General features: G+C 48.2%; 1 protein-coding gene across 2 annotated transcripts; it reads right to left on the bottom strand.

Annotated features, from left to right (window-relative positions):
• Positions 1–96: 96 nt before the first annotated feature.
• On the bottom strand, positions 97–14,847 carry YWHAE (tyrosine 3-monooxygenase/tryptophan 5-monooxygenase activation protein epsilon). 2 transcript variants are annotated; one of them, XM_081890692.1, is made up of 7 exons: positions 14,642–14,847; positions 11,504–11,703; positions 8,135–8,241; positions 7,305–7,511; positions 6,608–6,744; positions 2,614–2,659; positions 97–1,593 (listed from the first exon to the last, which is right to left on the bottom strand). In XM_081890692.1, the coding sequence occupies exons 1-6, from the start codon at positions 14,703–14,705 to the stop codon at positions 2,652–2,654; spliced, it is 723 nt and encodes a 240-aa protein (XP_081746818.1). In that variant the 5' UTR covers positions 14,706–14,847; the 3' UTR covers positions 97–1,593; positions 2,614–2,651. The 2 variants fall into 2 exon arrangements, with proteins under 2 accessions (XP_081746818.1, XP_081746817.1); XM_081890691.1 differs by lacking the exon at positions 2,614–2,659 and having other exon boundaries at positions 14,642–14,844.
• Between the last annotated feature and the right edge of the window lie 949 nt (positions 14,848–15,796).

Raw genomic sequence — 15,796 nt, 5'->3', positions numbered from 1 at the left:
GCAAGGGATGGAGACTGATGGGGGCCTGGCAGATGCTGGTTGAGTGCTGAAGCATTTCCCACTTTTGAGAGGGTTCAGTAGAGAGCAGTCTGAGGAGCAGAATCTTGACACAGTATTTTATTTATCCAACAGACTCACTGCTCAGCCAGAGGGGAAGCCCAGATGAAGCTAAAAGGCAAGGAGACAGTTCAGACCAGAAGGAGGGTACAAGGCATTAGCAGAAGGAGGCTGAAGCAGCCAAGGAACAGTTTTTGGGGCCGGAAGGCTTCCCCACAATCCTTTCAGTGTTTTGTCAGCATGTGACCAAAAGGTCTGAGCACAGCTAACAGCGGAGTTGAACTTTGAAAGGAAACAGAGCCGTTAAGAAATGAAAGGGAGCATGGCTTGGTTTTCAAAAAGGTGTTCTAGCTCAACCAGAGTACAAATTTTTGACCCAGTTAGGCAGGCGTCTGCCTTGCTGCTTCCCTGATAAAAACTGTTTCCTCGCAATGCAACAATTAAGCAGACTGAACCACCTCAGATTGATTCAGTGCCCAAGTTTGCGCTCTCTGGGCAGCCGCCAATTGAGACCCACAAATTCTGGTGATGGACCTCTCCATTTTGCTACAGCCAGCCTCTCTTCCATTAAGTAACACTTTTCCTGCTACTTGTTCGCTCTGCAGCTCTTGCTAAACATTTACCAGGGTAAAGTAGCAGTAGTATTTGGCATCATTTTAATTTAGGGTTGTTTTATTTAAGTTTAATGTTAATTCCATGCTGTGTTTCAGTAAGAACAATACAGATCCTGTATCTGTGGCTCCAGTCAGATATCCAGTAGTACAAATTAGCTTCAAGTTACACATACTGAACAAAAGAGGTTGAGCTAGCGAAAAGGGAGGGGGGAGGGAGAGAAAAATATTGAACACACATGCAGGCTTTCAACGCCACCTTCAATGCTAACCTGCTTGGAGGGAAAGTAAAGAGAAGGCAAGAATGAGCAGCCACGGATTGTTGAACCGTTACCAGCACCGTCTGTTGCAGCAACATCATCTCAGCACAGTTGGATTTTTTTTTTTTGCTTTTTGTTTTTTCTTTTACAGCAAAACCACTACAAGAACTGTCCCAATGAAACCGGTAACTTCAAGCTAAACGCCCAATTCTAAACACTCATATAAAATTGTTTAAACAATTATAAAAAATGAAAAATGCCAACACATGCACTCTACAGTGCAAGCCTCTGCTAGAATTCTAATGGCTTCCAGATGTCACCTCCAACACTGACAGAAGACAACACAGGAATGCAGAAAAAGCCTCTATGCAGCCAGTCCGGTTAGTGTCTTAAAAGAAACTGAAAGCTGGCACCAGTAAAATCCACAGACATTCACTCTTGCCTTTTAAAGAACTTTTCAACTGTGTAAAAAAACCAACAGGGTAGGAACCTAAATTCTGGGGCCCATCACAAACGTCAGATCAGATGGTTCCCAGGGACACTGAGGGGCTTATGGGAGTGGGTGCGGTAGAAGGGGGACAAAGATGGGGGTCTCTTATTGGCCTTGATGTCTCACTGGTTCTCATCTTCCACATCCTGCAGCGCTTCTTTACTCTGTTCTTCACCTGGGAAGGAAAACAACAGAATTAGGCCATGGCTGTAGGACAGCAGATCACCCTGTCGTTGAGGCCTCTGTCTGCCAGGATTCACCTACAGAGCTTGGCCCCTCACAGCAGCGGCAGGACAAGTGGGCAGCCCAGCAAGGGGTGCCTGACAGTCACGAGAGCAGCCCCCCCCCCCGCATTGGTGAAAGCTCAAATGCTGGCCATCAAAACAAGCATCCAAAATAACCAAGTAACCTCTACAGCCAAAAGAAACGCCTTCCTCCTTTCTCCCTAGGACCATGGCTCTTTTCAGTGGCTCCTATCTCTACAGCAACACACTGTTAGTCTACCCTGCAAACCTGCTCTGCAGAAGGCAAACACTCTTTTAATGGTTACTTTGCAACTCCAACACAAGCAGCCTTGTGCCAAAGGTTACAGAAAGGGTTGTTTTGACCAAGGCTGTTCACATGCTTGGCGTTAATTTGGAGCCACCTCCTCAGACTGAAGCATGCAATGAACACAGACTGCTCCACTGCCCTCTGCCACTAACCAGTTGGTGCCTGACCTTACACACACAAGCATGGACCCCTACATCCAAAGGAGAACACGCCTAACATGGATCTAGCCCCAGACATGCAGGACTTGGATCAACCAGAAGAACAAGAAGGCCAAAATGCCATCTGTGCCTCTCCCTCCTGGCACTCCTCTTGCAAGAGGTGGAAGGGATGCGTCACTGCACATGCCAGGCCCTTTCATGGGGGCCACTGAACTGATAAGCTCAGGGGAGCCCTGGCAGAGGAGAAGTTAAGCTTTGCCATTTTGAGAGGCACAGAAACGTGTTGAAAACTGCCTGAAGAGCAAGCACTTAAGGGGGCCTGCCCAGGTCTCCAGAAACCCAATGCCAATGGCCCATATTCAGAACCTATGGGAAGCAGGTGAGCTGGTGCACAGCCCTGAAAGAATCAAGATATGCAAGCAGAACCACGAGCATTAGTGCCAAGGAGGAAAACAGTCACTCCCCAAGTAACCATGAAGACTTACAAAGTAGAGTTTTAGAAAATGAACAGGTGAAGTTCCTTTTAAGAATCTACACAACAGAAAGGGGGGAAAACAGGAGTTAGAGAAAGGCAGCAAATGAGCCCAGGTACAATGTTTACGGAAAGCAGGAGATGGGAATGTGGCAAGCCCAATCTGGCTGGTTAGGAAAGGGACTGCAAAGATACCAGCGCACACAAAAGTCAGGCACATCTGGGAACTGCCACTGTGCACTGATGCTCCCTTTTCACCCTTCACACTTTCTCACAACTCGAACCAATAACTTTTGAGGCAGAATCAGTCATCCTGAAGTGGATTCCTAAGCACGCATCTTTTCCCTGGGTGTCATTTTAGCACACATGCAGTGTCCACTTTAAGCAGGTCTAACTGACACACAATCGCAGATGCACTGGTCCTTTTGGACCCGAAAGAAGACTGGAGTGGGGCAGAGCATAGGGGCTGGGAAAGGACACCCCATGTGAAATGCTTGCTGCCTGTATTTCACAATACGGATGACTACTGAATGAAAAACCAATTAACTTCCCCCAAAAGCAGAAAAGGAGGAATGGATTACCCCTTGCTGCTCTTTTGATACTTCCTTGAGCAGCTGAGGTGAGGGCAGGGCCTTCTGGAAGGTGGCAGTCCACAGGATGACCTTTTGAGTACCCAGTGAACATATTTCGTCCTCCCAGGCATTTTTACTGTAACGGGTGCATCTATTTTAGTGATTTGAGATCTGTGCACCATGTAACGCTCCATACTGGTTTTAATATTTTTTTTAAGTTGCTGTGATTGCAGTGGTTTTAACTTTTTGCTTTATTATTGTTTAACTATTCTAATTTGGATTTGTCCTGTTTTGTTTACAGTACTTATAGTCCACTCTTCACTAAAAAAAAATAAAAATTCAATTCCAGAGTGGGTAACAACATAGAAAAATTTATGCAAAAATTACAAAACCATATAAACAATGGTATGTACACAATACAAAAAGCATAAATTTTATGTGTTGCATAAATACAAACAAAGATAGGACATATAAATATTGATTTTAAAAAGCCCTTCTCTCCTGCTGCCGCCTCACTCCTGACCCAGAAAGGTACTGGACCTTTTAATACTGAGTTGAATGAAAATGAGGGTTGACAGCAACACTTAAGATTTCCCTGAGAAGAGAAATACTGGCTTCACCAGCCAAACCATTTCTGCTAGATGAACCCCACCTTGGTGCTGAATGGTGGGCCTGTGGTAGAACTCGGGGAGTGATGCAACAGTGAAGAGCTGGGTGGAGAACAGGGCTTTGGAGAGGGGGTCTGTTTTCTAGCTGGGAGTGGGGCGTCCAAGTCTGACAAAACGAAGCCCAAGGCCACCTGTCCTAAAGGCGCTTTTCTTTAATTCTGCCTGGGAAAGAGCCATGTGCTTGCCCCCCCCCCTTTTAACGTACCAACTGTCTGGAAAAAATAACTGTTGGAATCCAAATCTGGACAATTTTCTGACTACCTGAGAATGTGTGTGAAAGTATCCAACACCAAATACTACTACATTTATTGCACTGGCATGTGCAGCATGGAGTGCTCCCTGTTTGTGATGAAAAACATCTAGTCCATTTGGGGTAGAGCACCTGACAGAGCACCTGGCCTTGCAAGCAGAAGGCCCCACATTCAATCCTCGGTGTGTTCAAGTCGGGTCGGAAGACTCCCTGCCTGAAACCCTGCTGAGCTTATGCTAGTCAGCGCAGGCATTATCAGACTGGGTGGATCAATGGTTTGACGCAGTATGGAGCTTCTTTTGCTCCTCTCCCCCTCATCACCCGCCTTGGGGATTCTTTTTTCGGGGGGGGGGGGAGAGTTATCAGCAACAAATGCTGCTTTGTACTCTTGAAAACTTCAGGACCCCTCTGAGCATGCTGAGTGCCACATAAGCTCCACCAGGACTGGCACTCCAACTATTAGTGGCCAGGAGGGTCGGTTTCCTACAGGACCCAAGACAAGGTGCTCAGCTTCATTCCACTTGTTCTGGTTCCATGAGATGCCACCCCCCACCTTGTCTGGATCATGTACCAAGCACAAGTGCATTCCCCGCCTTCCAGCCACTAACATTCTGCACTGATACCAGTTCTGCATTTACCAATGCCAAGTCAAGCTACCAGAACACCTTTCCATCTCATGAGATGAAAGATCTGCCACGTGAATGGTGAAAATCATGATGATGCTTCTTTTTCAACAAAGAGGAAACTATCTGATCACTTTTATTTTGTTGCAGAGGACCAAACGAATGATGGCCAGGCATTCCTGATTTTAAACAGCAGCAAAGTTCCAGCTGGGAAAGTGAATTTTGTCTTTTTTCAAAAGATTGATTATAATTCTGAAACTAAAGGTCAGCCCCTATAAATAAACACACCCCGTTATGATGCTGGTGGTCTCAACAGAAACATCTCATGAGATCATGAGCATCGCTTTCTTTTCCTCACTTCAATTCACGCTGTGCAACTAGTCTGGGACTGAACACGTTTCTTCCAGCATTCACAGCTAAACTGAGGGAATCAAACTGCCCGCTATGTGGAACCAAGGCTTCTCCGTGGGACCCCAGCTGACATGTAAACTTCATGATGGCAACTGGCTGCTTTCTGCCCTCATGGCCTTTATCTGTGATGTATTTTGTGGCTTGTCCTTGTTTGCTTTTTAATGCTAGGCCTGGATTCAATATTAAAGTGACTGCATTTCTGCTGCCTTAACATTGTTTTGTACCCAATGTATTTTTGCCTAGAGAAATGGTTTTCTGAGGCAATCAGCAATATGCATAATACAGGCACCCCACCCGTTTGCACGTGCTAAATGTGTGTGCAATAGTGGAGTACGCCAAACCCAGAAGTGACCCAAAAGCATCACGGGAAGGGGGGGTTGTTTACAGGCTTTTTCAATGGTGCTTCAAATATATGCAATTTCGCTGATGAGTGAAGGCCTCGGAACATATCTTCTGTGTAAGTGGGGGAGTGGGTTGCTTGTAATGAATTTTAAAATTGTGATTCTCAAACTAAATGCTTGAGGTACGCAAGAAACACCCTCCTCCTGCCTGTCACCCAGAGATGACAACTCACTGCAGTAGCAAATGCAGTCACTGAATGAGCCCAAAACAAGGCCACAGAAGAATGAGAATAAGGCTCACAGGAGTGTAGCTGAAAGGCAAATGCAACCCCAGAAAAACAGTCACATGAGCACATTGAAGAGCTGGAAAAGAAAATGAGGAGTGCTGAGGAAAAGCCCTGCTTGGGCTCCTGACAGTTCCTAGTAACTTGGAGGGCGGAGTAGATGTCTGGCACCCTGAACAAGAGCTGCCCTGCTAGAAGGGGAGGCCACAGCAGTCACCCCTCCAACAGCAAATTCAAGTGGCTGAGCATCTATCAATGCAGTGGCTTATACATACTACGGAGATCCTTAGGCACACCTAAGTATGCAAGTATGCAATTTAAAAACTGTGGAAAAACTAAAAGGAAAAGGTAGTTTTAAAAAATGCTTGCAGCTGAGCCCATGGGAAAGAGAAAAGGGTCAACATAAACTGGAAGGCAGACTGTGTCCGTCTATCTATCTATCTATCTATCTATCTATCTATCTATCTATCTATCTATCTATTATGGTTGAAACCTGGAAAAAGACAAGAGATTATCCACGTGTCAGTTGGAAATATGGAGAAGAAGAACTGGAGCATTTCTGGTGTCATGCCAGTAAGAATCCTAGATGGGGAATCAGAACTGAATGTCCTCAAAAATATAAGCATTAAAAGACTCAGCTTTGAGGCTGACAGTCCCAAGGTGCTCAGCTGGGAGGGAGAAAAAGTGTCCCCTATCTCTTCCAAACTTCTTAAATACCGTGCCCCCCACAACGGCCTAACCAATGTGACAGACTTCCTGTTCCAGGCTGGCTGGAACCATGGGGACGCACTGCAACCTTCTGCCCCACTTGCTCTCTCCCATGTTAAGATTAAGGCTGGAGAATCATCAGCTACTCACCGTCACCCTGCATGTCTGAAGTCCATAGTGTCAGGTTATCACGTAACAACTGCATGATAAGTGTAGAATCCTTATAGCTTTCTTCACTCAGCGTATCCAGTTCTGCAATAGCATCATCAAAAGCTGCTTTTGCCAACCTACAAGGAGACAGATGACAGTGTTCCGAGATACCAGATCTAACAAATCAAAACAAATTCATGGAGGACAAGGCTAGCAATGGCTCCTAGCCACAATGGTCGGAAGCAGTTCCTGGAAACTGTGCGAGGGGAGAGCTGTTGCACTCAAGTCCTACTCATGGGCTTCCCTTGGGCCACTGTGAGAACAGGAGGCTAGAATAGGTGGCCTCCCTTTGGCTGCAGGGCTCTTATGCAAACCCGCCACTGAGATGCCTCTGCCCACTTCTACAGCACTCTCAGGATTCTCTCCACCTTTTGTCTCTCACCAGGGGAGCAAAGTTTTAACCCACAAAGATGACCAGGGGTGTATGGGCGGGCACACAAGGGCGCCCCTACCTGGCTGCACACTCCAACAGGCCCAGAGGCCCAGAAGCAGTGGCAGCTGCTACACCCACCCACCTGCCCTGACATCTTCTGCTTCTCACCCCTGCTCAGAGCTGCTGGAGATAACCTTGAGAACTCTGCTTAGCAGGCAGCACCTCCCCCAAACCCTCCCATGCAGGGGGGGAGCTGCTCCTCACCTGCAGGCGCGGTCAGGAGAATTAAGGATTTCATAGTAGAAAACAGAGAAGTTGAGGGCAAGTCCTAGGCGGATGGGATGTGTTGGAGGAAGTTCTGTCATTGCAATGTCACTAGCAGCTTTGTAAGCCACCAGGCTGTTCTCAGCAGCTTCCTTCCTGTCGTTTCCTGTGGCAAACTCTGCAAGATACCTGTGGTAGTCCCCTTTCCTGGGGGCAGGTGGAAGGAAAGAAGAAAACATTGCTTACTTCAACAGCTTACCAGCTGGCATAGCATTCCATATAGAACATTTAAGCAGAAATAATTTAAATATATAAATTTAATAAATAAGTAAATAACCAGCTACGCAAGCTGTTGACTGTAGAAACAAATTTGTTTCTAAGATCAAATAATACAATTTCCTTTTCTTTACTGATAGTTTTCTACCTTAAACATAATTCCCCCCCCCCAAGAAAAAAGCATGAAATGTTTGTTACATTATGGTGAAGTAGCTAATTTACTGTCTGAATAAAGGCAAGGCGTTCATTCATGTCAAATTTAATAAATATAGGAGTATAATTTTATGTGCTAACTAATGCTTGCTATGTTGCTCACAATACATTTTATGTTCTTAACAATATTATACAAGAACGGATGAAAAATATTACAAATGCTTCCATTTCTCTCCGAACTTCTGCTTCCTTCTGGAGGGGGCAGGAGGAGAACTGTTCATCCCCTTCTGCCCCTGTCTCCCAACATGTTACACCACTAGGGAGGACCCCGTCACCTTTGAGAAGAACCCATTCTACCCACCAGCATCAAAGTTAAGGCACCTTCCCCATTTCACACCTACATTTTATAATAGAAAACCTTGGATTCGCCAGTGTTGGCTGCTGGAATGAGGTGTTTGTCCAGTACGTCCAGAATATCACAACAGATTAGTTTCAATTCAGTCTCAACCTTGGGGGAGAGAGGAAAAAAGAATGGCCAGTTCAGAAAACCTGCTGCCAATGAATAAACAAACAGAACTTTAACAGAATTTTTGAATAATCATCAGTCTCACTCCTGTGGAAAAGTGTGCTGCTTTGCCTTCAAATCCCTGCCTCCAGCCCAGGTAAAGTTTCTGACTCAAGGATTTACCTCCCTCCCCTACAAGCACAAGAGGTATACAAGGTAGGAGCAGAGAGGCCACGATGCACCCCGTGCCCCACTTAAATGCCCCAGGGGGCAGAATGGAGGGTCTGAAGGAAGAGGCCTGCTGGGCTAGCTGTTGTTTTGCAATCCAAGGCAGGGATTGGGTGGGGAGATGCACAAATTTCATCAGGTGTCCCACAGAACTCAACATGTGAGCCTGTAGGGAATTCTTTTTGCCCACTTTTCCCCCAGCTGTTGTTCACAGCAACATCCTTCCACCTCACCCTAATCCCAAAATCTTCAGCTTTCAGAAACAATACCCCCTTATCTGTGTATTCACTGTAGCGCAAATGCATTCCCAACTGATCACTGCAATAGGGTGATCTAAGTTATTCCTAATTTCCCAGTGACCACTGAATGATTTGCTATTTGATCCAGCAACTCACTCTAAACTCTTATTTGAATCCAAGGTTGAGACACTACAGTAGTACCGTCCGTTCTTAACCTGAAACTGTTCTTAACCTGAGGTACCACTTTAGCTAATGGGGCCTCCCGCTGCTGCGCAATTTCTGTTCTCATCCTGAAGCAAAGTTCTTAACCCAAGGTACCATTTCTGGGTTAGCGGAGTCTGTAACCTGAAGCGTCTATAACCCAAGGTACCAATGTATCTACTATTATGAACTGAATACAACACACAAAGCCCTTTAAAGATCCAGGGAACTTTTCAGAGCTTGGTTTGCCTAAGATGCAAATTCCTCACTGTGCTCCAGTGCAGACTTATAGATGCCCATTGTTAGATAGCTTCATTTCCACAGCACAGAGGCACCACCATTATTCCCTTACAATCCCAGTTCAAGCGATTCCCATCATCTTTATGCAAAGGACAGCATGCTCGATTGTAGGTATGGGTGCCAAACAAAGGATCCCCCACCCCAAAGATTGTCCACTTGGAACAAAATGAGACCATTCGGACCTGGTGCTGTCATGCAATCGATGGGGGGTTTGCTATTGTGCTCATGTCCTGCTTGCAGGCTTTCCATGGTTGGCCAAACTCTATGCTGCAGCAGTCGATGACAAACTGAATATTTGGCATTATGAGGAAAGGGATGGATATAATACATGCCTTATATATAAATAGATGATTTGTCTGTGCTTGAAATGCAGGTACAGGGCTGGTTGTCTGGTTTCAAAAAGGATATCAAAGCACTGGAGAAGTGGGCAGATCTTCACAAGGAGAAAAGGTTCACACTCCAAGGCTGGTTAACCATTTGTGCTCTTTTACACTTGGCTCCCGCAGGGGTTTCCATGATCAGGAGCCAACTGTTGCAATTCCCCCTTTCTCCTGCATGCCCCATAAATACTGCCCCTCTGGAGCCAATGTGAGAAGGAGGAGGGTGCAGAGGAAAAGGGAACCACCCATTCCCTCCAATTCATAGAAGCCTCCATGTGCAAAGAGACACCATGGGATGCAACCTTTAGAGAGCCGAAAAGCTAAGGAGAAATGTAACAAGTGATGTGAAGGGAGTGGATACTTTTCTCTCCTCCACATAATTCCAGAACCATGATTTGCTCTTTGCTTTGACTTTTATATTGCCCATGGTTTTCATACAATCATAGACACAGAGCTGAAAGGGGCCCCGAGCATCATCTAGTCCAACACCCTGCAATGCAGGAATATGCAGTTGTCCCATGTGGAGACTGAACCTGAAAGCTTGGTATTATCGGAAACCTTGCTCCATCCAACAGAGCTATCCCTGGAGCTTATTAAAGGCTTATTTTATTGTATCAGATGCAACACAATGTCTTTCTTTCTTTCTTTCTTTCTTTCTTTCTTTCTTTCTTTCTTATTTATTTATTTAATGACACACCATGTGACATTGTTACAGGGCTGCAAATATAAAGAATTAAATTCACAGCCATCCCATAAAACTGGCAGTTGTGTTCAGAAAATGTGTGCTTAACTGGAAGAGGATAGTCATGGGTTTGCTTGTTTGTCCGTTAGATTTCAGGAGGTTTTCTTTATTCCTGGTCAAATTAACGCTTGCCCCATGCTCTAAGAATCCCATTTCCTGAATCTGTTGGGGCTCCTAGAGAAGCATCCAAGGCCTTTGATTGCCAGAAGCCCAACAACCAAATCCACTGTCTTCTAAAAGCAGAAAAGGCATTTCACAAGCAGAGATCGCCTTATTGTTACAGGATTCAGTCTAAGCAAGTAGGATGGGCAGCAACACTCTCCAAGGTGAAGCGATTCTAGTTTCGGGTTCTAGCCCTTTTCTAAGAACGTCCTTTCTGCCCACCCCGTACCTGAGCATCACTTTTCCATCTTTCCCATCCCTTGAAAAAGATAAACAGCGACTGGGAAGTTTTTGTTCCCAATGGGCTGTTTCAGGGCTTTTTACCCTCTTTGGTAGTTCTGTAAATCTTAAGGGTTCCCTCAAACCAGCTGATTTGTCCCTTCTGTGAAAGTTGCGGTTGTTCGTATAAACGCCAGCAACCCTGGTTGATTTGCTACAAAGCTGAGGATGAAATGTGTGCCTGTGATGTAACCAGCAGCCCTGAAGACAGCTCCTCATTCCTCTTTCACATTTACACCCAGCACCTTGACTGGAACAGCCAGAGACCAGGAAGAGGGCAGGTGCCTCAAGAAGCAGCTGCCCAGGTCAAGGAAAGGTCCAAGTGCACCTTGGATGGGATTGAAGAGCACAAGCAAAACACCAGTGCAAGGTACACACAGTTTTGCTGGCAAAGAGCCCAACAAAACTATGCAGCTGGGATGTTGGGGAGGGAGGGGAATCCCCAAGCTCACCCATGCCTCAGTCTACACTGGGAAAAGTCTTGCTTAATCCCAAACACAGCCATCACAGAGAAATCGTGAAGCAACCCTTACCTGAGGGCTACCCTAAACAGCATGGCTGTGCAGCTGGAGAAGTTATGTTCCACAATCCAAAACTCACACACTGATGCTTGGAGCGACAACAGAGTCTGTGAGCCCCCCTCCCACCCACTGGACTGTGTTGCATGTAGGGTTGCAAAACCCGCCAGCTGCCCCTCAAGCGTCCCAGGGGTCCCTTCTCTCCTGAGAACTCACCATTTGCCGATACTCCCGGATCATCTTCAATTTGTCTTCTCCACCTTTGTTTTCCTCTTTCTGTTCAATGCTGCTGATTATTCTCCAAGAAGCTCTTCTAGCGCCAATTACATTTTTGTATGCAACAGACAGCAGGTTCCTTTCTTCGACGGTCAGTTCAACATCCATCCCAGCTACTTTCTTCATTGACTCAACCATTTCTAAAGAGAGAATAGGTGTGTCTGTGTGTGCTTGAGCAGAGTTGCTCTCCATCCCTTCATTTTAAAACCATCACCAAACCAGACACAAGCCTGGCTTTGAATTAATGTCAGTCTGGACAAACCTGAGCAGGGGAGGCAGGAGGCAGGCAGCCACTTGCACAACCCAGGACAGCTTCACAGACCTACAAGAACTCAAGTGGTGTGATTGTTATCACCAAAGCACTTTCATTTTGCATCCATTATGCTATTCCAAGGAGCCAGGAAAGGGCACTGATGAGCTGCACCATTGACGTGCTGAGCTACAAACCACCAGGGCTGTGATTTCAGGTCAGCTACTCAGATTAGATGTACATCATACAACTTTTTCAGCCCTCAAGTGTTCTCCTGTTCATGCACTTGTAGCAAAGAACAATAAGCAGAAATGGAGCACAAATATATCAACCAACTCCAAATTGTATCCATATTAAAAGGGAAGCCCAGTTTTTTATGTAAAGCTGCTTTGGGGCAACCATCACATATCACTGGGCACCAGCTGCAGTCAAGATCTGCTACATGATAGAAGATAAGGCATTCCAAGCTATGCTGAGCCAGATGTGTGCTGGAGAACAGTGATGAAAATGACCGGATTGTATTCTGATATCTGTTGTCACATGTTTATACTGCATAATTCCTTCTGCTTCCAAAATATAAGTTTCTAAATTTGGAGGGGAAGAGGGCAGAAACAGAAGCATTGGAAAGGCTAAGAAGCAGGGGACAAGAGGTGTTACCTGGCTGCTTTAGCAGAGGAAAGATGAAGAAGCAACAAATGCAGGAACCAAAAGGGGAGAGACAGACACTAAAAATGCTCAGGAGACATTTACCCAAAAGAATTTAAAGCAATACTGTTATTCAGGTGGGAGTCTTAAAAATATGCTAACGAGTTATGCATGTATGATGTTTCTAGAATTCAGTACAGGTTTTAACCTGAAACACATTGGGCAATGAAATATATTCAGTGCACCTTCATGGTCCCATGCCCATTTATGCTTAGAAGTCACCCAAACATCTGGGGTTGCCAGGCCATTGCCAAGCAGGGAGCGCCTTTGACCTTATACTGCACTTCTGAAGCTCAGTTTTCAAAATCAGGAAAGGCCTCCTGCTCTGGGAGAACCTCTTGCCTCTTGTTGTTAAGGAAGGAGAGCAGCTGTAACCTGGAAGGGGCAGGGGGAGGGAGAAGAGCACCTGTGATGTTCAGCTCCTGTGCTCTGCAGGGAGCCTTTGAAAGGCAGCCTACCATGCTTTAGATGTACCATGTGAGGTGAAATAAGAAGTCAGCTCAGCCTTAACATTTCAAGCAGACAGGTGAAAAGGAACCAGGTCATCACAAAAAACACACAGGCATGGCCAAGAGTGGTAGTCACGAGCTGTTCAGCACTCTAAGCCATTGCCACTTTCCCTTGCCCAAGACGAGGCTAGCCAGGCCAGGGATAAACTACTGTACAAAGGTGGCGGCTTCAAGGAGCTACAAAGGAGCTAAAAAGCACTTCATAAGAAGACTGCAAAAAGCCGGCTGGGTCAAGCATTTACAACTCCCAGAGTGTCCACACGTCACTGCAAATAGCCCAGCTCCTTTTCAATAAATACAGCCTTCCTTGTATTGTAAGCTCAGCCCTCATGGCCAGGATGGGATGGGAACAGGCCACCTAATAGTAAGTGGCTTTCTGCCTTGGACAGCTCCACCCTCCCCTGCTTTGGAGAGGACCTCCCTGCACTGCGATCAATGTGTGCTACCCACAGGAACAAGGGCACCACCCCATACTCTCTGCCCCGTCAAACCTCCCTGCCCTTCAGCATGGAGAAAGGATAAGGGCCAGTGTCACATGAACCCAGGTAAATGCTTACTCCCTACAGGTTGTAAAGCTTAAGGAGAAACTGAGTGTAGCGGAGAGTGTACTTTTGCTTCCGGGTTTCACAGCAGCAGATGCTTTTAAATACTAGATCAAATGGACCTAAGCAATCCCCACATCTTCAGTTCCCCAGCAAGGGACAGTGATGGCAGCTAAGGAAGCATGCTATTTCCCAGTTACCCCCCCCCAGATTATCTTCCTGCGAGTCTCAGAGTGGTTGTTCCCCCAGCCCAATAACGGGCAATGGTATTCTAGAAGCCGGTCCCTCTGCTTTCAACGAGGCTTAGCCCCAGGAGAGGAAAAGAGCCTGGCGAATACCCAACAATTCTGCCGGTCTTTTCCAAGGGAACACGTTGGGGGGGGGGGAGAGTGTGTGTTCGCTTCAAGTAACCAGCTGGGGGCAAAAAAAGACCCACCTCGGGAGCCCGTCCCCAGTGCGGGGCGCGAAACTGACAGTGGACACACACACATCCCGCCCGGCGTTCGGGGGCTGCGGGAACCGGGGAAATGGGTGGACGTTAAGAGAGGGAGCCCATTTGCCCGCCCGGAACAAGGAGCCGCGTCGCCCTCCGGCTGGCTCTCCGCCTCCGTCCGCCACGCCCCTCTGCGCCGCCGAGACCTCCGGGAGCCGCCCAGGCCCAGCGTGGGGCTTTTGTCCTCCCGGCAGCCCCCCCTCCCCGCCCAGGAGACCCTCACGCCGCTCCCCCGCCGGCGTCTTCAGCGCCTGTCGCGCGCGGCAGCCATTTTGTGTGCGCCCCCCCCCCACGCCCCGCCGCTTCTCCCTCTGTCGCCGCCGCCGCCTCCCCGCCCGCCCCGTCTTGCCGGCCTGCGCCGCCATTTTGTGCCCGGCGCTCCCCTCCGCCAGCCAGCGAGGCAGCCGCCCGCCCCTCCCTCCGCTGGCCCTTGGTCGCCGCCGCCGCCGCCCTGTTCTGGCTCCCCGGCTAGCTGGCCGGCCTGCTGCCTCCCTCCCTCCGTCTCTCCCTCCCTCCCTTCCGTCCCTCTCCGCCTCCGCCGGCCAGAGGGTCGGCGTCGTCGTCGCCCCCCGCGCGCACCATCGTAGCGTTCGGCCTGCTCGGCGAGCTTGGCCTGGTAGACGAGGTCCTCCCGGTCGTCCATGTCCGTCGGGCGAGGGCGGCGGGGGCTGCGCGGGGCGGATGGAGACCGATGGTCCGGCGGGGGGGGCTCAACCACGATCAGCTCTCGCTGCTCTCCGGGCAAAGATGGCGGCGGCGCCTCCTCCCGCTACATCCGGGCACTCCGGGCCGCGCGCGCAGGCGCACCGCTCTGCTATGCACGCGCGCTCTCCCTCCCCTCTCCCGTCCATAGCAACAGCGGCTCCCTAGCAACCGCGAGAGCCGCGCGGTCCGCTTCCGCCCTGGCCTCCAGCAGTTGTCCGGCGGGCGGGGCGGGCGGCCTCTTCGCGCCACGCAGCGGCTGGCCTGTGGCGTAACGGTTAGAGGGTCGGACTAGGACCCGGGAGAGCAGGGTTCGAATCCCTCCCTCAACCCTGAAACTCATTGCGCGAGCTCGGGCCACTCACTGCCTCTCAGCCTAACCTACCTCACAGGGCTGTTGTGAGCTCCTTTGAAGAAAAATGTGCTATATAAATACAATAACTAAAATAAAGCCCGCAGGTGTGTCCTGGGAAGAGCACTCCATTCGGGAGGGTGGCGGCATCTGAGAAGGGGCGCTCTGCATGCATTCTGCATCACTGGTGCGCCTCACAACCCCGCTTGCATCCTTCCCAGGCCCACTGGCCGGACCCTTGTCACCCTGCGCAGCCTCCTCCCCATCCCCCCTGCTCAATGGCAATGCAATGTCAGGGAGGAGGCTTGCCCCTGCTCTTCTCAAAAGGATTCACTTTTCCTGTCGGATGCAGGGACGTATACAAATTTATACAAATATATACTTTGGCAAAGTAGTAAGTAACTATTTCTCAAAAGATCTGCTGCCCAGATCTGGGGACACCTTTGTAATAAATTAAGAATTTTAAAATAAAAATAACCAGTTGACTGGCAGTCTGGCTTGAAACCTGGTTGGCAGGACAAGTGTGATAGAGAAAGCTTTCCACAAGAATTATTTGATTTCTGATCTTCATCTGAGGATCACAGGGTGATTTACACAACAAAGAGCTCAAGAGGGTGGAAAGCCCAATGGCACAAATTTTCAGACTTCCCCGACGTGTATCTTTATAATCCTCATCTGTA

The sequence above is a fragment of the Podarcis melisellensis genome (assembly GCF_964234715.1).
Source record: "Podarcis melisellensis genome assembly, chromosome: 15".
In the NCBI taxonomy this organism is placed as follows: Eukaryota; Metazoa; Chordata; class Lepidosauria; order Squamata; family Lacertidae; genus Podarcis; species Podarcis melisellensis.
The sequence above is the reverse complement of the archived record's forward strand: the minus strand, read 5'-3'. Positions and strand labels throughout refer to the sequence as shown.

Excerpts from the sequence above, each read along its gene's own strand:
- YWHAE (XM_081890691.1), bottom strand. The coding sequence starts at position 14,705 with ATGGACGACCGGGAGGACCTCGTCTACCAGGCCAAGCTCGCCGAGCAG. Across the intron at positions 11,704-14,641 it reads GCAGGCCGAACGCTACGATG|AAATGGTTGAGTCAATGAAG; the intron begins GTGCGCGCGGGG and ends TTCTCTCTTTAG. Across the intron at positions 1,594-6,607 it reads TTCAGACATGCAGGGTGACG|GTGAAGAACAGAGTAAAGAA; the intron begins GTGAGTAGCTGA and ends TTTCCTTCCCAG.